The sequence below is a fragment of the Saimiri boliviensis genome, chromosome X (assembly GCF_048565385.1).
Source record: "Saimiri boliviensis isolate mSaiBol1 chromosome X, mSaiBol1.pri, whole genome shotgun sequence".
Taxonomy (NCBI): domain Eukaryota; kingdom Metazoa; phylum Chordata; class Mammalia; order Primates; family Cebidae; genus Saimiri; species Saimiri boliviensis.
Window position 1 is genome coordinate 5,547,531 of NC_133470.1, and position 23,210 is coordinate 5,570,740.

General features: G+C 41.9%; 1 protein-coding gene across 1 annotated transcript; it reads right to left on the minus strand.

Moving 5' to 3' along the window:
- Positions 1-3,277: 3,277 nt before the first annotated feature.
- Positions 3,278-22,567, minus strand: FAM9A (family with sequence similarity 9 member A). Its single transcript, XM_074392121.1, has 10 exons — positions 22,386-22,567; positions 19,176-19,369; positions 18,156-18,284; positions 17,536-17,656; positions 10,732-10,763; positions 8,578-8,692; positions 7,469-7,738; positions 7,252-7,315; positions 5,860-5,958; positions 3,278-3,346 (listed from the first exon to the last, which is right to left on the minus strand). The coding sequence occupies exons 1-10, from the start codon at positions 22,565-22,567 to the stop codon at positions 3,278-3,280; spliced, it is 1,275 nt and encodes a 424-aa protein (XP_074248222.1).
- Between the last annotated feature and the right edge of the window lie 643 nt (positions 22,568-23,210).

Genomic DNA, 23,210 nt, shown 5'->3' on the forward strand with positions numbered 1-23,210 from the left:
GGCAAGGGAGGAAATGAGTTGGAAGGTGCCAATGACAGGTACCAATCAGCTGATCTGAAACGTGGATATTGTCCTGGGTTATCTCTGTGGGTGTCCAGTGGAATCCCAGGAGTCTTTCTAAGTGTAAGAGAGAGGCAGGAGAAAGGAATCAGAGAGACAGTGACATGAGAAGGATCCCCCAAAATGCTGGCTTTTACAATGAAGAAAGAGGCCATGAGACAAGGGATAGAGGGAGCTTTCAGAATCTGAAAAACACAAGAAAACAGCTCCTCCCCTACCACTCTCGAAGGGACACTGCCCACTGACATCTTGACTTGTAACCCAGACACTCATCCCAGACTTTACATGAAAGTATAGAACTGCAAGGTAATAAATGTATTTTTAATTCTAAACATTTCACTAACTTATTTTAATTGGCAAATTTAAATGGCATACAGCATCTACAACAGGTTGCTTTGAGATATGTATACATTGTTGAATAGCTACATTGAGCTAGTTGACATCTGCATTACTTCACCTAAGTATAATTTTCTTTGTGGTGAAAGCTCTTAAAATCTACCCATTAAGCCAGGCGTCCCCAAACTTTTTATACAGGGGGCCAGTTCACTGTCCCTCAGACCATTAGAGGGCCACCACATACTCTCACTGACCACCAATGAAAGAGGTGCCCCTTCATGAAGTGTGGTGGGGGGCTGGATAAATGGCCTCAGGGGGCCGCATGCGGCCCGCAGGCCGTAGTTTGGGGACGCCTGCATTAAGCAATCTTTAAAAATAAAATACTATCATTAGCTATCATCACGTTTTACAATTGATTCTTGAATTTACTCCTCCTGTCTAACTGAAATCTTTTACCCTTTGGCCAACATCTCCCCAACCTTCCACCTCCCCCAGCTCCTGGAAACCACCACTCTATTCTTTGTTTCTGTGAGTTCAACTGTTTCAGATTCCACATCACAGTGAGATAATGAAGCAAGGCTCAGCTGCACTCGCCTGGAATCCCAGCAATTTGGGAAGCCAAGGTGGGAGGATCACTTGAGGCCAGGAATTTCAGACCAGTCTGGGCAATACAGGGAGACTTCATCTCTAGAAAGAATATATATATATTTTAGCTGGGTGTGGTGCACACACCTGTGTTACCAGCTACCCTGAAGGTTGGAGTGGGAGGATCACTTCAGCCCAAAAGGTTAAGGTTGTTGTAAACTGTGATCACACCACTGCACTCTGGCTGGGCCAGAGCAAGACCTTGTCTCTAAAAAATATGTGACTTTAAGTATGCAGTTACTCACTTGAAGTAGTAAGGGGTGACATAAATATCAACTGTTCCATCACTAAGTACATTGTGGCCTCTTTCTTGTCCTTCCACTATAAATAGTCAGTTAGCCCAGTATGTACAACAGAACTCTCACGTGGACCCCTGCAGTCCTTTTTTGCTTCTGTAACTACTGAAAGAGATCTCAAATAAGAATTGCCTTAGAAGCTTGAAGTAGTACTTAGTAGTACCAACACTCACTTTGGGTAAAAGGAAAATCTTTTATGAAAATGCAAACTTTAGGAATTAAATGCTCACCACAGGGACTCATTTATTCCTGTATAAGTGATTGCAGGCAAAAAAACAAAATCTGAATGAACATTTTTTTTCTTAAACTTGGGAAACCTAGAAAAGATAAGAGTGGTATATTGGGACCAATCAAATAAAAAGCACAAGGAAAAATGAGAGGAAGTCGCTTCTCTCCTCCCAATTATTGTGTTTTGAATGATTCATGAATGGAATTTCAGAAACTCAGCAAAAGAATACATTTAATAGACTTAGTCCAAATATATTCTGAATTTCATATTTACTAAATAAAGTGTTTCCAAATGAACATTTATTTTTTTACATGTTACATGTAAAAATTCTTTTACATGCACATCTTTTTAACACGTTTCAACATGCAAAAAAATCTTTTTAACATGTTGTTATATGTTATTATGTGTGAAAACTGCCTATTAAAAAAAGGAAAGGTAGGCGAATTCATCATTCAGGCTTTTAGATGCACGTATAAACTTCCACATAATCCACGAATATTAAACTGGAAAAAGACAGAACTCTACATAATTTACCTTGCCACAGATATGAAATAACTGTAAGCATACATAAATGTTAACAAAATACTTTCATTCAATGCTAAGGGGAGGTATCATTGAATGGTGGACCAGAACTAAGCGACATTTTGATGTCTTTGTGGAAATGACATACCCACAAACCAGTGGCTCAGTACTGATATTAATATATTTTGCTCAGTTGCCTTAATCATTTATAGTAATTTTTTCAAGAATATAGATATTAAGGTATTTTTAATAATTTTGATAAGACCATAGAGTATATATATTTTTTGAAGTCATACTTTCATTGGAATTGCTTCTTTCTCATAATGAGTAAATACAAAAGAATGCACAGATAAGATAGGTTTTGTTGTCGTCTTCTTTTTTTTGAGACAGAGTCTTGCTCTTGTTGCCCAGGCTGGAGTGCAGTGGCACAATCTTGGCTCACTGCAACCTCTGCCCTTCTGGGTTCAAGCAATCATCCTGCTTCAGCATCCCTGGTAGCTGAGGCTACTGGTGTGTGTCACCACATCCAGCTAATTTTTGCATTTTTAGTAGAGATGGGGTTTCACCCTGTTGGCCAGGCTGGTCTTGCACTCCTGACCTCAAGTGACCCACCTGCCTTGGTCTCCTAAAGTGTTGGGATTACAGGCATCAGCTACTGTACCCGGCTGGCTTTGTCATCTTTTATCAGAAAAATCTGTACTTTTCCATGCCCATGCTTTCTACATTTTTGGAACTGACAAATATGCACAGAGGCCAAACCTACATTTAAATTATCTTTAATGTTAAATTTTAATTAGCCATGTAAATAACTGCGCAGTTGCTGCTTTCTCACAGAAATGTCTAGGGTTCATTCAACAGATGATAGAAACGAGGTCTGGCCTTTTACAGACAAATGACAGAAGAGCTATACTAATTTATACAAGAATTTTCATTATGTAGTTTACTATAGCTCAAGTTTTGCTTGTATCATATAACATAGGTTCAACTTCTTTCTTCAGTCATCAGAATAACAGAGGTTGAAGAGACAACTGAGCAACTGTCAACTCTTCCAAAATCTGTTTAAAAAAAATAACTAACTGTGATATACATTTCTGCAAATAAAATATTCCAATGCTTACATAAATCCTGAGTTTTTAATATTAAATATGCACTACTTACAGTTCTGACACAATTTTATTTAAAAACATGGCTAGTTTTCGAGTCCACTTTCTTCATCAGACAAAATGCCGTAATAACTGTTTTCAGACTCCTTGGTAGCCTAGAAGAAAAAGTGTAGTTCACTGACAAACCACCATTTTATATCTCACGTTTTAAACAGGGTTAACCAAATGTTAAGAGTAAACAGCTTATAATATTCAAAGCATGCTGGTTATTTATTTCAAATAGAAAAAAACTGTAATCAATACATGGTGCTCCAAATATCCACTTAAATTTTTTAATGCCAGATTTCTGTGAAGACAATTTTAGCAGGTCCAAGAGTCATGGACTTTGCTTGAATAAAATGGCTTGAAGAATTTCTTAAGATCAAGATGGAGCAAAGACAGAAAAAGCTGGGCAGTCTTATATCATGAAACATTATATTTTTTTCAGCAGGTAGTGACCCATTTATTATCAGCAGTAGTCTACATAACGTTGTTTCCACTGAAGAGATAAAATGGTTGGTGATATGACCTCATCAAGTCAGAGGAAACGTAACTATGTCTATACTCTTTACTCAACAAATAGTTCAACAGCCCCTACTCCCTAAAATGTCGTATGTTAATGCTGAGGAAGAAGTAAAAAATGTATAATCTCTTCCATATTCCTGTGACATGAGCAAATGCACAAACTCAAAAAAAGTAATACAAAAGTTGTGCAACTGCTATGGAAGGGCAACTCACTTGGACATGTAGTCAAAGATGGAGACTGACATCGGCTTAGTTGGCAAAAGGTTTCAATTGGTCCAAAAAAGGGAAAAAAATTAAAAGCATTGTGAGGGAAGAGCAAAACATAGGAGCAACGATGAGTTCCTTCAGGGAAGGCTGTCTACCTGGAGAGGCGGGAGCAAAGACAAGAGGGCGGCAAAACAAGCCTAAGAAGCGGTCATGTAAAGGGGAGAGTCTGAATATCTAAGAACTGAGACATGGGTACCACTGACAGTCTGGGAGGAGCGAAGCTAGGAAGCATTTTAGGAAGGGAAGGGTTTTAGGAAGATAATATTGCTGATCAATGAAGGATGGCTCAGAATAGAAGAGAGAACTCAGAGAAGAGTTTAATAGTATGGGCAAGGAAGAATGAGGTCTTGAACTAGCGCAGCCTCAGTGGGAATTTAAAGAAAGACATTTAAGGACCATTGCAGAGGTGAAACTTGCCTCGTGATAACTGGATGGGAAGGATAATGGACTCAGAAGAGTCCAAGATGATAGCAAAGGTCCTGTGGTAACATGTAGCATTAATGTTGACAGGAAAACTTTTCTAGTCTCATGTTCGTACCAATTAATAAATTGTTTCTGGGGAACACTGTAGCAACAAGTTCTCTACTTGTGACTTCTATTTAAATAACTGTTTGTGTATAGATCATCCTCAAGTTGCTTGAAAATTTTATTTTCAAACTCTTTTCTCAGTTTACTTACCACATCTCAGTGTAGAAGAGTGACATATGAACATGTATTTTCACAAGGTTATTAAAAAGAATACCTTACTTCCCTAAAAATAATTGCATTGTTTCCTAAATTATATACATCTACATGAAGAAGATGTCATCATCTGGCTTTCCCATTCTGTTATACATCTGAACCATATCTTATGATTACAAATTGTCATGTAAAACCATTACTAGTCACTAATAATTTTGGTGAGTATGCCATAAAACACTCCTGTATTACAGCAGGAAACAGAAGAGACACTCAGTAGTTACACTTGCCTACTTCCTATTTAACTAAAACTCTTTTTTTTTTTTTTTTTTTTTTTTGAGACGGAGTTTCGCTCTTGTTACCCAGGCTGGAGTGCAATGGCGCGATCTCGGCTCACCGCAACCTCTGCCTCCTGGGCTCAGGCAATTCTCCTGTCTCGGCCTCCTGAGTAGCTAGGATTACAGGCACGCGCCACCATGCCCAGCTAATTTTTTGTATTTTTAGTAGAGACGGGGTTTCACTATGTTGACCAGGATGGTCTCGATCTCTTGACCTCATGATCCACCCGCCTCGGCCTCCCAAAGTGCTGGGATTACAGGCTTGAGCCACCGCGCCCGGCCTAACTAAAACTCTTGAAACAACACAAGCATGAAAGACATCCAGAAAGGATTTATGGACTTCTTGCCTTCCACCATAGATTTGTCATTGATGTTCTGAAAACTGAAATAAAACCTTCATTAAAACCCATTTATGCCTATTGTTCCATTATTCGTAAGCTAAGCTTGTGGGAATCATGTATATCCTACTGCTCAAGGTCATAACCAAGATCTGATTTTTCACACACACGAAATTTGCAGCCTCCAGCATAAATGGGCGAAATGTGGTCATAAAGTGTCAGTTTTATATACTAGATGTATATTTGCAGGTAAAATTTCCGATTTACCTTTTCCTGTTCTAAATAACTCCCACAAAACTATTCATTAATCCTAAAAATACATTTGCTAGTTACGTTAAATTTGGAACAATACATTCAAAGTGAAAATGGTAATTTAAAATGTATAACCAAAATATCTTTCCATACATTCAGAAACAAGCAGACTTTCTTCTATTATGCACGTGTTGAATTTTATAATGTATCATGTTACCAAACAGAACAGACCTTTAGGAACTGCTTATGTAGCTGCTTCATCTCTTTTAGCCTCTTTATCCTAACCCTTCTATATTCTTGCCACTTCTTCTGTTGTCGTTGAAATGTTTTCTAGAAGCACAAAACAAAGTAGTGACAAAAATTGGGTAAATTTTAATACCTACAAAACATAATTCTGCATTAGCTTTAAAGGGATACTCTTTAAAACTAAACTTCTTAACACTTTCTTTTAAACATTTATGACCAATTTTTAAAAACTGTGTTCATCACTCATATGCTAAAATGATATAATAACCTTTTTCATCAGTCACTGAGTAAAGAATTTTCTTTCTTATACATATTCAACACATGTCTTGATTCTTGATTCAAATGAAGAGTATATGATGACTCTTACTATAATTTGTTGACCACAGGTAAGAGCTATACAGAAGTTAAGAAACATTCTTTCTTACTAAGATTTTAAACATGTTCTAAATCTCGGTCATTTCAGTATGCACATAAATAGATGAACCTTCTAATAATGACTGGCTTTCTGCACCTTGATCTAACATTCAACTACAGTGTTCTCTCTTCTACGTGACACTCACTCGCACAGTCATCCCCGAGATTTTGTCATTCCCAATGACTTTAACAGGTACATAATATTAAGAATAGCAATAATAAAGAACAACCATGGGTCAGATTATATCCTGAAAAATTTAAATAAACCCGTTACACAGAAACCCTTTAATCCTCCAAAGGACTCTTGAGGTAAGCACTCTTACCATGTCTGCTTTCATGGATAAGGAAACTGAGGCACAGAGATACTTTGCCCAAGGTTTCTGAGCTAGCAATGGTCAAACTGGAGTTGGTTCCCAAGCAATGTGGTTCCAGAGTCCCACCCCTTGACCACTGCACTCAGCTGTTTCTCCATCTTCCCAACATACAGTCACTATTTCCCTCCCTACCATTGTGAGTCACTTTTTTCAGTACTACAGCTCAGGAGTCTGTTGGGACCTGACACCCATTGAATGGAACACTTTTCACTGACCAATGCCCCACTCCCATGTGCTCAGGTTACTCAGTCCCAGCTGAAATTCCATAGCCAGTCATCACAACCCCATCTCTGTGTCTATGCCCTGTGCAACTCTCTCTCTATCAATGTGCTCGGCTACACCCCAACCCTATAGCTGCTCTTGCACAAGTATGCCAATTGGGGTCACTTTAACTTCTTAATCCTATGATGCTGACCTCAATTGGACCCCTAATGCTGCGTGACAATTATATTTCCCTAGTCCAGCAGTCCACTAATGGGTCCCCCCTCTCTCGGTTTATGTTCTCTCCCTTCTTTTTTGGATTTCTGCATGAATTATTCCTGAGACATTAATACAACAGGTTAATCACAAAGCTAAGCCTGATACCAACAATTATATCTTCTTTTTCTTCTTCTTCTTCTTCTTCTTCTTCTTCTTCTTCTTCTTCTTCTTCTTCTTCTTCTTCTTCTTCTTTTTCTTCTGCTTCTGCTTCTGCTCCTTCTTCTGCTTCTTCTTCTGCTTCTTCTACATCTTCTGCTTCTTCTCCTTCTGCTTCTTCTCCTTCTGCTTCTTCTCCTTCTTCTCCTTCTTCTTCTTCTCCTTCTTCTCCTTCTCCTTCTTCTTCTTCTCCTTCTTCTCCTTCTCCTTCTTCTCCTTCTCCTCCTTCTTCTTCTTCTGCTTCTTCTTCTTCTGCTTCTTCTTCTGCTTCTTCTGCTTCTGCTGCTTCTTCTGCTTCTTCTTGTTCTGCTTCTGCTTCTGCTGCTTCTTTTGCTGCTGCTTCTTCTTCTGTTTCTTCATCATGATCTTGCTGCTCCTCTGCAATGTATTCTTCAAGGACATGCAGGAACTTCAGAGTATGTCTGTAATCACGTTTCTGCCTATAACACATAATAAGTAATACTATCATATGTCACAGAGAGATGATAAATTAATCCTTTTCAAGTCAAAACTGACTTGACATAATTTATACTATAAAGTAGCAAGGGAGTAACAGCAGCTGAAATCTTGTTTTGGGGAAAAGGTGAAATGAGTTGCTCTCATTCTAAAAGGATTCTTTCCTTCCTGATTACTAGAGCAACTATCTCACATTCTTTACATGCTGAAGACAAAGGAGAATTTACTCAACTATAAATTTCCTAGAAACATTCATTTTCTCTAAGAGCAGTTTACTTTTCCTTTCCTCTTACTAAATAGCATAAGGGTTCTCATAAGTAGGTTCAAGAATATCATAGCCATTCATCCTGTAAGATTTCCCAAACGAAATACTTCACTTAACTATTTCTCCACTTTGGCACAACAGTGATTTTCTAAAAGGAATAGTGAAAACAATTTAACTAAAATAGGTAACTTATTTACAATATAAGGTTATCCCTTTCTACATAACTGAATACCATTAAGGATCTCCAGACTAAACACTGAAGACATGTATCTTATATTTAGCTACTGTATTTCTAAAAATGGATAAAAATTAATTTTATGAGAAAACTAATTTTTATCTAGAAGGCAAAAAGAGGTCATTGACTTCTAGGTAATATCTCTCAATTCTGTTAAACCGAGGCTATAAAACTAAAGAAACTTACCTGCCTAGGGAACAGTCAAGTAAAATATGTTGTTCACTAGAGATGCAGATATGTACAGAATAGTTTTGAAATTATTTGTGCCAACAAATACAAAGAAAAGATATAAATATCATTATGCAAACAGCCAACAACCATACCTTTTCAGTTGTTTTTTTCTCAAAGCACGTTGAATTGTGTTCGTTATTTTCCTGTAAGCTGCTTTATCCATTTTAATATTTTTTTTTCTTGCACCAAGATCCTCTCTAATGTCAGCTAGATAGTAAATGAAAGTGCATTAAACGTAAATGCTGAAAAGTAGTTTCTTTGCATATATTGAAATCAGTATGAGACATGATGTTTCAGCAATATCTAAAGGACATTTAAATCGTAAAATGCAAAGATCATTTCAAAAACCAAGATTTACTCACTTATTTTCTGTAAAACATTTCAGGTATTAATATTAGTATTCTGATTCCAATTGTTATAACTGCAAATCACTTAACTGATGGATGATGAAGAAAAGCAAATAATTAAAACAGTTTCTATTTTTTAAATGTGCAGAAAGGGTTACAAACACAGACTCCATTTTCTAAATTTATAAAATGTCCTACAATTCAAAGGACACGTTTCCATGAAATACCATCACAATTCATCATGTAAAGCACAAAAAAAGTATCTTATTTAATAAGACCATTAAAAGGATAGAAATAATACACAATAAGAAAAGTATTTTTAAGCAAATTAACTGTATTTTGATAAAAGAAGCAACATCTGTAGACATAAAAATTTAGGTTAAAGTAAAGAAATACATTCAAAATGACTTTTGAAATATTTTCTGGGAGTTTTTCATATGACATTTTAATCCATAGTGCTGTGTTTCAGGAAAATGTAATACTACAAGGAATGCTTTCCTAAACTTGGTTTCACATCAGAGATCTACCATCAATTGCTAAGAATAGTTTTCAGCAATCATAAAAGATCTGCACCATAATAGAAATATTTTTTACATACAGTCTACATCTATAATGCTCAGTTAGGCAGCTCACAAAACCAGCAGTTAGTCACCAAGTAGAGCAAAGCTTTCCAAATACACTGCTTGTATGAATTATCACTATAGAAGAGCTGAAAACTGAATTAAGCTTTTTAAAAATAAGAGTATTGTCTCCATCATCTCTACAGAAATTTTCTCAAACTTGTTTTGAAAATATGGTCTGAGGCTGGGTGCGGTGGCTCACGCCTATAATCCCAGCACTTTGGGAGGCCGAGGCGGGTGGATCACGAGGTCACGAGATTGAGACCATCCTGGTCAACATGGTGAAACCCCGTCTCTACTAAAAATACAAAAATTAGCTGGGCATGGTGGCGCGTGCCTGTAATCCCAGCTACTCAGAAGGCTGAGGCAGGAGAATTGCCTGAACCCAGGAGGCGGAGGTTGCGGTGAGCCGAGATTGCGCCATTGCACTCCAGCCTGGGTAACAAGAGCGAAACTCCTCCTCAAAAAAAAAAAAAAAGAAAAAAAGAAAATATGGTCTGATAACAGTCAGTGCAACTAATATTTCATATGGCAATACAAAATGTATGAGTTTTTGGATCTAATTACGTGTTTTTCACTAGGTAGAAAAGTTGTCTTTAGTTTTCTACTACACAGTTTATTACTGAAATAATAATAGAAAATCACCATTTTAGAGAATTCCATTTTCTCTGGTACATCAGAAAGCTGTGACAATAGAATAGCTGAATTAGGAAGATGAAAAACTCATATTAAAAACTCTGAGCACAAAGGGACAGGAAGAGGGGAACAACAGACACTTGGTCCTACTTGAAGGTGGAGGGTAGGAGGAGGGTGAAGATGAAAATCACCCCTCAGGTACTATACTTCTATCTTGAGTGACAAAACCCTGTGATACGCAGTTTCTTTATATAACAAAAACTGCACATGTACCCCCAATCCTAAAATAAAAGCTAAAAGAACTGATATATGACTTAATCTGTGCATGCTAAAAGGAACAAATAGAGCTGTTTCTCCTCCAGTGTCCTCTAATATCCCCTAAACAATTAAATTTCCACATGTAATGAAAGAAAAGCCATCCCTCTTGCTTCATCATTGTTAGAAGTATTCTCACATTCCACATCCACAATCAAAAGGTAAGAAAAATTTATCAAACACATTATGTTAAATATGTATATTAAATGCTATATATGAGAAGAAGGCATGTAAGACAGTCTGTCATCCACTAATTCACATAACCTACTGTAACAGTTGTATGATTGAAAATAACTTTCGCAAACTATGAATAGCTCCTAAAGCATACCTGCAATATCTTCTAGCTTCTTGGTATCAAACCTGTAAAAAAAGTTACAACAAAATTTTAACATAGGACTACACAAAATGCCATGTTTGTTGGGAAAAAATGTCTTATGTGAAATGTTTTGCATAGAATAGAACAGTGGCGATATGATCCAAAGCTGACTTTTCCTAAAAGACCCTATCCCGGGAAAAGTCGGGAAGATGGCCGACTAAGAACAGCTCAGGACTTCAGCTCCCAGTGAAAGTGCAGAGGGTGAGTGGACGCTGCATTTCCAGACGAATTTTTATTGCCCACAGACCAGGAGATACCCAGGCAGCGGAGTCGCCACCGCCACTGTTCCGGCCGGTGTGGCTGTTTTGGCCCCCGTGGGGCTGATTTGGCCCCCAAGGCTGCTTAGACCACACCCTGTCGCAGCAGTTCTCCATACAAAAGCCACTGGTCTGGGAGCCCTCTTAGCTGGTGAGCCCTGAGACAGCAGAGTTGCCCATTCATCTGAAACAGCGAGCCACGCCAGGAGCTTCCTAGGCAAAAAAACTGCCAGGAGCCTTGGCGCCACTGTTTGAGCCGACTCAGTGAGTCGCAGCACGGGAGATCCCGGCGCCTTTTCAACAAGCGACTGGAATGCTGAGTCGTTCAACTTAAATTAAAAAAAAAGACTCTGAGTCAGGGAGCCAGGTGATCAGGCTCGGTTGGTCCCAGTCCCCCACCCCCAACAACAACGAAAACAAAAACAGTAACTGGAAACCCTCTGGGTTGAGTCCTTCAAACCAAGCACAGCCGAACCCGGGATGGCCCGGCTCTGTCGGGGAGAGGCGTCCGCCATTACTGAGACTCTCCACCACTACAGAGACAGGCCGCCGTTGCTGAGGCAACCCGCCGTTGCTGAGGCAACCTGCCACAACAGAGAGAGTCCGCCATAACAGAGGTGGGGCCACCATTGCCGAGGCAGTTCTAACTATGCCCATATAAACAGGACTGCAGCAAAGAGCACAGGGCAGCTGGGCGGAGCCCACAGCAGCTCAGCAAAGCCTCCGCAGGCAGACAGTGGCTAGGTGGGCTGCTAGCTGGGTGGGTCAGACCTGAAAGAAAAAACAAAAAAGGCAGTAGCACAACGGAAACTCATAAAGCCCTAACTCCCTGGGACAGAACACCTGGGAACAAAAAGCGGTTTATGAGTTCAGCTGCAGCCGACCTAAACGTACCTGCCCAGCAGCTCTGAATGAACAACGGAGCTCACAGCTCAGGACTTAAGCCCCAATAAAAGATAGACTGTCTCCTCAAGTAGCTCCCTGACTCCCATAGATCCAAAGAGTCACCTCATAAAGGAGAGAACGGACTGACAGTTGGCGAGCATCCTTCTGGGATAAAGATAGCGGAAGAGGAAACTGGCAGCAACCCTTACTGTTCTGCAGCTGCTGCAGGTGATCCCCAGGCAAGCCGGGCCTGGAGAGGACCTCAGCAGTCCTACAGCAGAGGGGGCAGACTGTTAGAAGGAAAGCTTAAAAAAAAAAAAAAGCAACTTCAGAATCCACGAACTAGAAGCTCACTCAGAGAGCCAATCTGAAAGACAGTAACTACAAAGACAACAGGTGGATAAACCCACAAAAATGGGAAGAAACCAGCACAAAAAGGATGAAAACTCCTGAAACCAGAACACCTCTCCTCCTAAAAGGGATCACAACTCCTCACCAGCGAGGGAACCAGACCGGATGGAGAAGGAGTGTGATGAAATGACAGAATCAGACTTCAGAAGGTGGATAGTAAGAAACTACAGTGAGCTAAAAGAACATGTTCTAACCCAAGACAAAGAAACTAGGAACCTTTAAAAAAGATTGGACGAAATGCTAACAAGAATGGACAGCATAGAGAGGAATATAAGTGAATTGATGGAGCTGAAAAACACAACATGAGAACTTTGTGAAACATGCACAAGTTTCAACAGCTGAATTGACTAAGCAGAAGAAAGGATATCAGAGGTCGAAGATCAACTCAATGAAATAAAAAGAGAAGGCAAGAACAGAGAAAAAAGCACAAAAAGGAATGAACAAAATCTTCAAGAAATGTGGGACTATGTGAAAAGACCTAATCTACGTCTGATACGTGTACCTGAATGTGATGAAGAGAATGAATCCAAGCTGGAAAATACTCTTCAGGATATTATCCAGGAAAACTTCCCCAACCTAGCAAGGAAGGCCTATATTCAAATCCAGGAAATACAGGGAACACCACAAAGATATTCCTCACGAAGAGCAACCCCAAGGCACATAATCGTCAGATTCGCCAGGGTTGAAATGAAAGAGAAAATGCTAAGGGCAGCCAGACAGAAAGGTCGGGTTGCCCACAAAGGGAAACCCATCAGACTCACAGCAGATCTCTCAGCAGAAACCCTACAAGCCAGAAGAGATTGGGGGCCAATATTCAACATCCTTAAAGAAAAGAACTTTCAACCCAGAATCTCCTATCCAGCCAAGTTAAGTTTCGTAAGTGAAGGAAAAATAAAATCCTTTGTGAACAAGCAAGCACTCAAGAGATTTCATCACCACCAAACCTGCTCTACAAGAACTCCTGAAAGAGGTTCTACACATATAAAGAAACATCCAGTACCAGCCATTCCAAAAACATACCAAATGGTAAAAGAGCATCAACACAATCAAGAATCTGCATCAACTAACCAAAAAAACAACCAGGTAGCATCAAAATGACAGTATCAAATTCACACATAATAATACTATCCCTAAATGTCAATTGACTAAATGCCCCAATCAAAAGACACAGACTGGCAAATTGGATAAAGCCAAAAACCCATCAGTGTGCTGTATCCAGGAAACCCATCTTACATGCAAGGATACACAAAGGCTCAAAATAAAGGGATGGAGGAAGATCTACCAAGCAAATGGAGAGCAAAAAAAAGCAGGAGTTGCAATTCTCATCTCTGATAAAATAGACTTTAAAGCAACAAAGATCAAAAGAGATAAAGAAGGACATTACATAATGGTAAAAGGATCACTGCAACAAGAAGAGCTAATGATCCTAAATATATATGCACCCAATACAGGAGCACCCAGATACATAAGGCAAGTCCTTAATGACTTACAAAGAGACTTAGACTCCCACACAATAATAGTGGTTGTGTGGGAGACTTTAACACCCCATTGTCAATATTAGACAGATCAACCAGACAGAAAATCAACAAGGATATCCACGACCTGAATACAGACCTGGAACAAGCAAACCTAATAGACATTTACAGAACTCTCCACCCCAAATCCACAGAATATACATTCTTCTCAGCACCACATCACACCTACTCTAAAATTGACCACATAATTGGCAATAAATCACTTCTCAGCAAATGCAAAAGAACGGAAATCATAACAAACAGTCTCTCAGACCACAGTGCAATCGAGTTAGAACTCAGAATGCAGAAACTAACTCAGAACCGCACAGCTTCATGGAAACTGAACAACTTGCTCTTGAATGTTGACTGGATAAACAATGAAATGAAGGCAGAAATAAAGATGTTCTTCGAAACCAATGAGAACGAAGACACAACATACCAGAATCTCTGGGACACATTTAAAGCAGTCTCTAAAGGAAAATATATAGCAATGAGTTCCCACATGAGAAGAAAGGAGAGATATAAAATTGTCACCCTATCGTCAAAATTGAAAGAGCTAGAGGAGCAAGATCAAAAAAACTCAAAACCTAGCAGAAGACAGGAAATAATTCAGATCAGAGCAGAACTGAAGGAAATAGAGACACAAAAAAACTCTTCAAAAAATCAATAAATCCAGGAGCTGGTTCTTTGAAAAGATCAACAAAATAGACAGACCACTAGCCAGATTAATAAAAAAGAAAAGAGAGAATAACCAATTTGATGCAATAAAAAACGATAAAGGGGATATCACCACAGATTCCACAGAAATCCAAACCATCATCAGAGATTATTACAAACAACTCTATGCACATAAACTAGTAAACCTGGAAGAAATGGATAAATTCCTGGACACCTGCATCCTCCCAAGCCTAAACCTGGAAGAAGCCGAAACCCTGAATAGACCAATAACAAGGTCTGAAGTCGAGGGAGCAATTAAGAGCCTACCACCCAAAAAAAGCCCAGGTCCAGATAGGTTCACAGTCGTATTCTACCAGATACAAAGAGGAGCTGGTACCATTCCTTCTGAAACTATTCCAGACAATCCAAAAAGAGGGAATTCTTCCCAAATCATTTTATGAGACAAACATCATCCTGATACCAAAACCCGGCAGAGACTCAACAAGAAAAGAAAATTTCAGGCCAATATCCATGATGAACATAGATGAAAAAATCTTCAATAAAATACTGGCAAGCCGATTGCAACAGCATATCAAAAAGCTCATCCACCATGACCAAGTAGGACTCATCCCAGGGATGCAAGGCTGGTTCAACATACGCAAGTCCATAAACGTAATTCACCACATAAACAGAACCAAAGACAAAAACCACGTGATTATCTCAATTGATGCAGAGAAGGCCTTTGAAAAAATACAACAGCCCTTTATGCTAAAAACCCTCAATAAACTAGGTATTGACAGAACGTATCTCAAAACAATAAAAGTTATTTACGACAAACCAACAGCCAGTATCATACTGAATGGGCAAAAACTGGAAACATTCCCTTTGAAATCTGGCACTAGACAAGGATGCCCTCTCTCACCACTCCTATTCAGTATAATACTGGAAGTTCTAGCCAGAGCAATCAGGCAAGAAAAAGAAATAAAGGGTATTCAAATAGGAAAGGAGGAAATCAAATTGTCTCAATTTGCAGATGACATGATTGTATATCTAGAAGACCCCATCGTCTCAGCCCAAAATCTCCTGAAACTGATAAGCAACTTCAGCAAAGTCTCAGGATACAAAATCAATGTGCAAAAATCACAAGCATTCCTATACACCCGTAACAGACTTAAAGAGAGCCAAATCAAGAACAAACTGCCATTCACAATTGCTACAAAGAGAATAAAATACCTACAAATACAACTAACAAGGAACGTAAAGGACCTCTTCAAGGAGAACTACAAGCCACTGCTCAATGAAATAAGAGAGGACACAAACAAATGGAGAAATATTCCATGTTCACGGTTAGGAAGAATCAACATCATGAAAATGGCCATACTGCCCAAGGTAATTTACAAATTCAACGCTATTCCCATCAAGCTACCAATGACCTTCTTCACAGAACTGGAAAAAAACACCTTAAACTTCATATGGAACCAAAAGAGAGCCCGCATAGCCAAGTCAATTCTAAGCAAAAAGAACAAAGCCGGAGGCATCACGCTACCGGACTTCAAACTATACTACAAGGCTACAGTAATCAAAACAGCATGGTACTGGTACCAAAACAGAGATATAGACCAATGGAACAGAACAGAGGCCTCAGAGGAAGTACAACATACCTACAACCATCCGATCTTCAACAAACCTGACAAAAACAAGCAATGGGGAAAGGATTCCTTGTTTAATAAATGGTGTTGGGAAAACTGGCTAGCCATGTGCAGAAAGCAGAAACAGGACCCCTTTCGACACCTTACACCAAAATTAACTCCAGATGGATTAAAGACTTAAACATCAGACCTAACACCATAAAAACCCTAGAAGAAAATCTAGGCAAAACCATTCGGGACATAGGCATAGGCAAGGACTTCATGACCAAAATGCCAAAAGCAATGGCAACAAAAGCCAAAACAGACAAATGGGACCTAATCAAATTCCACAGCTTCTGCACGGCAAAAGAAACAGTCAGTAGAGTGAATTGGCAACCAACAGAATGGGAAAAAATTTTTGCAGTCTACCCATCTGACAAGGGGCTGATATCCAGAATTTACAAAGAACTAAAACAGATCTACAAGAAAAAAACAAGCAAGCCCATTCAAAAATGGGCGAAGGATATGAACAGACACTTTACAAAAGAAGACATACAGGAGGCCAACAAACATACGAAAAAATGCTCATCATCACTGGTCATTAGAGAAATACAAATCAAAACCAAATTGAGATACCATCTCACACCAGTTAGAATGGCGATCATTAAAAAATCTGGAGACAACAGATGCTGGAGAGGATGTGGAGAAATAGGAACACTTTTACACTGTTGGTGGGAGTGTAAATTAATTCAACCATTGTGGAAGACAGTCTGGCGATTCCTCAAGGACCTAAAAATAGAAATCCTATTTGACCCAGCAATCCCATTACTGGGTATATATCCGAAGGATTATAAATCATTCTACTATAAGGACACATGCACACGAATGTTCATTGCAGCACTGTTTACAATAGCAAAGACCTGGAACCAACCCAAATGTCCATCGATGATAGACTGGATAGGGAAAATGTGGTACATATACACCATGGAATATTATGCAGCCATCAAAATCGATGAGTTTGTGTCCTTTGTAGGGACATGGATGAACCTGGAAACCATCATTCTCAGCAAACTGACACAAGAGCAGAAAATCAAACACCGCATGTTCTCACTCATAGGTGGGTGTTGAACAATGAGGACACATGGACATGGACACAGGGAGGGGAGGACTACACACTGGGGTCCGTTTGGGGGGAAATGGGGGAGGGACGGGTGGGTGGGGAGGTGGGATGAGATAGCATGGGGAGAAATGACAGATACAGGTGAGGGGAAGGAAGGCAGCAAACTACACTGCCATGTGTGTACCTATGCCACAATCTTGCATGTTCTTCACATGTACCCCAAAACCTAAAATGCAATAAAAAAAAGACCCTATCCCATAGGCAACAGTGACTTAACACTTTACCCCTTGCATCCATCTGTCTCAGCAAAAGGTTCTCTTTCCCCATGCTCAGCAGTTACATTTTCCTCCTTTGTTTCTGTAAAACTGTTTCTTTCCTCAAGTTCTTCAATTACTGGATCCTTTCCTGCATCAAAATTTAAAAGACAAATCTTTTTTAAGAGGAAGACGCTGTTGTGGACATTTTTAACAGAGAAACGTACCATTTGTGGACTTTTTTTTTTTTTTTTTTTTTGGCTGTCTGCCAACTAAAGCTTTAAAGCAGGGCTATACTTGGAATCACTAGCTCCTGACCATTTAATGGAGGCAATTTTGGAAGCCCTTCAGGTTCAAGTCCCAGTAAACTACACACTACAGATCAGACCCTTTGGACGTCAGGATCTCAGCCATGGAGAAGAGCTACTCTGAGACCACCTGCAACCTTGCCTGAGGTGGTACCTCCCGGGGGAAGTCTAAGGCCCTCGAGCCTGCTTTGAAAAACGGGATATCTTAGCACATGCACAGCAGACTCCAAAGCCATGAAGCCGCCAGGGTCCTTGGGCTGCCCATGTGACCCCAAGCAGAGAACAGACAGATGTCTCCTTGGGCTTGCACCCTTCTTCCAGGTCCCCTTGGGCTGTGTTTACCTGCATGCTCCTTGTCCTGGGAGGCCATAACTTGAGCCTTCAGCTGGGTCTTGGCAGCCCTCCTGCGGCGCTTCCTTCTGACGGGTGCCATGGCTGGCCGTCCTGGGAAGCTAAAGGCGACCCCTGAACCTGGTGAGTGCAAAGACAACTAAGGAAGCTAAGGAAAGGAGACGCCGGAAAGGAAAGCCATCGGGATCGCAGGTTCAAGATGGGTGGGGCTGGCCCTCCCCGAGTCCCCTGTGGGGGCAGGAGGAGATGGAGAAGATGCCAGTGTCCCCTCCTGTCCTGGCCCGTGCAACCCATCCCCCGGGTTGGCTCTGCCTCGCACATCTGCCTCTGGTTCCGCCAGAGACATGTGTGGCCCAGAGGACTGCAGGTGACACAGGATCTCCCCAGCCATCTCCAGGGGAATGTCAGGGGCTGAATTGCCACTTATCTGCCCGCCTGGATGCCAGGTGACCCCTGGTGACCCCGTGTCCTGTCCTGACGGGAGGCTGGGCTGGAGGAACCCACTTGGACTGTTCCCAACAACCCCCAACACCTTCCCTCTTATGAATCCTCAGCCCCTCCTTCTCCCCTCCCCACAATCCCTGTCCATCCCCTCACCCCACCGCTCCCCTATCCCGCCGCCACCTCTTGCCCCATCCCCAGCCCCCATCTGTCTGCCACTCTCCCCCTCCCCACTCTGCCACCTCCCTCCCCTTCCGTGCGGCCTCCTTCCCTCTCCCACCCCTCTCCCTGCACACATGCACAAGCCCCCGGGAAACTCCAGGGCCCTGGGGATCACCCAGATGGCTCCAGCTCCCTCCCTGCCCCGGCCCACCTCAGCCCACGCCCTGACCCAGGCCCCAGGTGACAACGCCAAGGCCATTTCCTCACAGGTGGGCTGGCTGCCCAGCACTTCACAGCCTGGTTCCCAAACGGCCTCATGCCCGCCTTCCCGCCTCCCCACCACAAGCGAGCTCATTACCCTAGGGACCCCTGACGTGGCTCTCTCACAGAACCTATAGACACTGATACCGCGTGACTCTCTTAGAAAATGGGTCCTCAGCTCCTGTGAGAGCAGCCGGTCTGGCTTCCAGCGCTCGCTTGGTCTGGCTTCCTGCGCTCGCTCGGTCTGGCTTCCGGTGCTCGCTCCGTCTGGCTTCCGGTGGCGCTCGGGGCTAGCTCGGTCTGGCTCGGGGCTTGCTCGGTCTGGCTTCCCGCGCTCGTCGCTGATTGGTCAGCTCAGTGCGCATGCGGGTAAAGGACTGTGTGGGGCCAACCCACGCTGGTGCACCTCCCTCTTTCCCTAAGCACCACTCATGGTTGCTGTGGACTGAGGTGGGGGGACTCTTTGGGGCCTTTGTCGCCACAGTCTTTTGGGGTCTGTGTCCCCACAATCTTTCCGCTCTTTCTCTTCAGGAGGGATGCAAGGACTCGGGATCGAGGCCAAGTTGACATGGCCTAGAACCTCGTCCGGAGGCTCATTCCAGCTACCTCTGCCCCTTTGGTTGGAATGGCCATCGCCCTGCCGGTGGAGCCCAGGCTCCCTCTCATTCCCTCTGTACTTCCAACATGCCCAACTGCATCCTTTTAATCAATGGATGGTGCTTTTGTTTTTTTGTTTCTTTGTTTTTGAGATGGAGTCTCCCTCTGACGTCCAGGTTGGAGGGCAGTGGCACGATCTCATCTCGCTGCAACCTCCACCTCCCAGGTTGAAGCGATTCTCCCACCTCAGCCTCCCAAGGAGTTGGGACTACAAGTGCGTGCCACCATGCCCAGCTAATTTTTGTATTTTTAGTAGAGACAGGGTTTCATCATGTTGGTCAGGCTTGTCTCGAGTGAGATCCGCCTGCCTCAGTCTCCCAAAGTTCTGGGATTACAGGTGTGAGCCACCATGCCTGGCCCCAAAGTCATGTTTTTAAAGGCTTCAACTGTATGATGTATAGTTGTTTCCAAGAAATGGTGACTAAACGGTACTGATTGTGAAACTTGTCATTTCTTTATTCAAAAAATGTCAACTGGTTTCCTGCTGGTTCTTTCCACTTAAGGTGGCCATAGAAATCCCAGGGGTGACCCTCGAGTTGTCAGAGGCCTTTCTTGTTGCAGTAAGGTTGGCCTCCTGATAGTAACAGATACACCCCACTCATGGTTATTTCAGGATCAAGTAGATCCATTGGCCATGGAGTGATGGCCTTTTCAAGTAAGGCTATATTGAGAGATAATAAAATATTTGCGCACTTAATTTATTTCTCATTTGTACTTGCTTGTTTTTTTGTTTGTTTTGTTTTGTTTTGTTTGAGACAGTCTCCCTTGATCACCAGGCTGGAGTGCAGTAGTGGCAGAATCCAGGCTCACTGCAACCTCTACCTTCCGCATTCAAGCCATTCTCCCTTCTCAGCCTCCCTTGTAGCTGGGACTACAAGCGTGTGCCACCATGCCCAGCTAATTTTTGTATTATTAGTAGATTCAGGATTTCACCATGTTCACCAGGATGGTCTGGATCTCCTGATCTCCTGAGCCACCTGCCTCGGCCTCCCTAACTGCTAGGATTACAGGCATGAGCCACTGCGCCCAACCTGTACTTGCTTGTTTTAAAATATGGTTCTGCACTTAAATATTTTTGACAAGATGAATGATAGATCTATGTTTTCACATTACAAAACATACACAAATTATTATTAAGGTAAGTCAACAATGACTGTAAATAGAACATTCTATTTCATTATTAATTTTCATTAGACTTTCAAAACATTTTTCTGTATAACATATTCAGAATATTTTGAATTCAGCAATGCAGTCAGAAGTTTCATATAAGTGGCTGTGTGTAGTGGCTCATGCCTGTAATCTCAGCACCTTGAGAAGCTGAGACAGGCAGATCACTTGAGGCCACAAGTTTGAGACTAGCCTGGCCAGCATTGATGAAACCCCGTTTCTACCAAAAATACACACAAAAAGTTAGGTGGATGTGGTTGTGCATGCCTGTAATCCCGGATACTTGGGGGGCTGAGGTGCGAATATCACTTGAACCCAGGAGGCAGAAGTTGCGGTGAGCAGAGATCGTGTCACTGCATTCCAGCCTGGGCAACAGAGTGAGACTTTGCCTTAAAATGAAATAAAATAAAATAATAAAATATTAATATCATACAACCTAATTATTTCCTTACTTCATATATGTATATATATATATATGTTTTTATTTTTTTATTTAAATATTTACTTTGTGCATATTGCTGTGTATTAACCAAGCTTCAGAGCTGTCAGAGCAAACCTCAAAGACTAGGAGCTGACAGCTAAAAAGCCAAGCAAAACAAAACAGCCTGTTTCTCAAGGACTAGGATTTTTAGTACAATTACATTTCCTTGCCCTGTAAATAACCAGATGCAATGACCCATAGATACAGCCAGTGTAGGAAATATTTCAACCTAACATAATAGTGTCTAAAGGGGTTACTAATTGCTATAGTCAATTTATTTCAGCCATTTGATTGGAATTCCTATTAATTGGAATTAATGGTAAATATATGGAATGTCATATGGTGAAACAATCTATTTAGAGCACACCAACTTTCATGGAAAAGAAGTAACTAATGACTTTTTCTTTTTTGTAAATAATTTGTTCTTTAATAAAGACCAATTTCAGAACGCGAACTCCTACTACAGAACACACGTGGGCAAGTGCCTTCATCGCAGGGGCAATGAGGAGGAAAACACCGGGAATCTTGATGTCACTCACAGGTTCGCTGATCCGAGCTGATTTGGGGCAGTTGGTTTTTAGGATCTGTGTCACATGTCTCTAGGGAAATGGACTCTCCCTGCAGTCTTTCTGTAAGAAAGCATTTGCTGAGCAGAAAGCCAGCTCCCTCCTGGGCACCGCCACACCTTTGTAGGTGCACGTGACCCTAGGCTTCCCTCCAAGGGAATACGCCCAGCTGAGCAAGGTAATAGTCTGTATCTGTTTCTGTAAGGTAAGCTGCCAAGGAGAGTCTAACTAGATTTTAACTAGAAAATGTGCTCCTTCTAGTGAAGACAGCACGTTTCCCTTAGCAAGGTCCATGCAAGTAGCACCTCCAAGGAGTCCTCGTGCACAGGTGGCAGCGCTGCCCCAGCTCTGCAGCACAGCCGGAGGGTGATGGGGACACTGGGCCACGGGGAGTTGTGTGTATCACCAGGCCATATCCCTCTCCTCATCCCTTTGGGCTGCTATAAAGGAATATACAGACTGTGTGGCTTGTCAACATTGGTTCACAGTTCTGAAGGCTGGAAGTTCAAGACCAAGTTGCCAGCAGATTGGATGTTCTGGTGAGGACCCGTGTCCTGGTCACAGATGGAATCTGCTTGCTGCAACCTCACCAGGTAAAGAGAGGGCAGAGCACCCATTGGAGCCACCATCCCAAGGGCGCCAATCCCATCATAAGGCCCCACCCTCATGACCCAGTAACCTCCAAAGGCCCCATCTCACACCATCACCCTGGGGCTGAGGAGTCGAACATATACATCTTGGGGGACACAGCAATCCTGATGACCACCCCACTCCAATCAACTCAGTTTAAAGGGATCCAGGAGTGTGCCAGCCCCTGAGAGCTGGGCAGTGACCCTTCTGCCTTTGACACCTTCACAGAGGCTGCTGAACCCTGCCAGAGGGATCCCTGCCCCATGGGTGTGCAACAAATTTACCCGTGTCCTTGGGTCTCAAATCCTTTTCTAGGCACTGAGGCAGCTTTGTCCTCAAAAACATCTATAGCCACCTCTCACTCTCCTCCTTAATGCCAGCCTCACCCAATCCCTCCATCTCTGAATCTGGAAGCCCACCTTTTTTTCTGGACACCAGCATGATGGGGCTGATCAAGACAGATTGAGCGTTACCCACAGAACACAGTCATGGAGGAATGGCCTGGGAGCCAGGAGGAACATTTCAGGATTGTGAAAAACCAAATGTTATAAAAGATCAGTTCTCCCCAGATTATTCTACAGATCCCACAGAGACCTTGTAAATAACTCAGTGGGACACGTGTGTGTGTGTAAACTGACATGCTGTTCCTAAAATTTATATGGAATGCAAAGGGCAAAATAC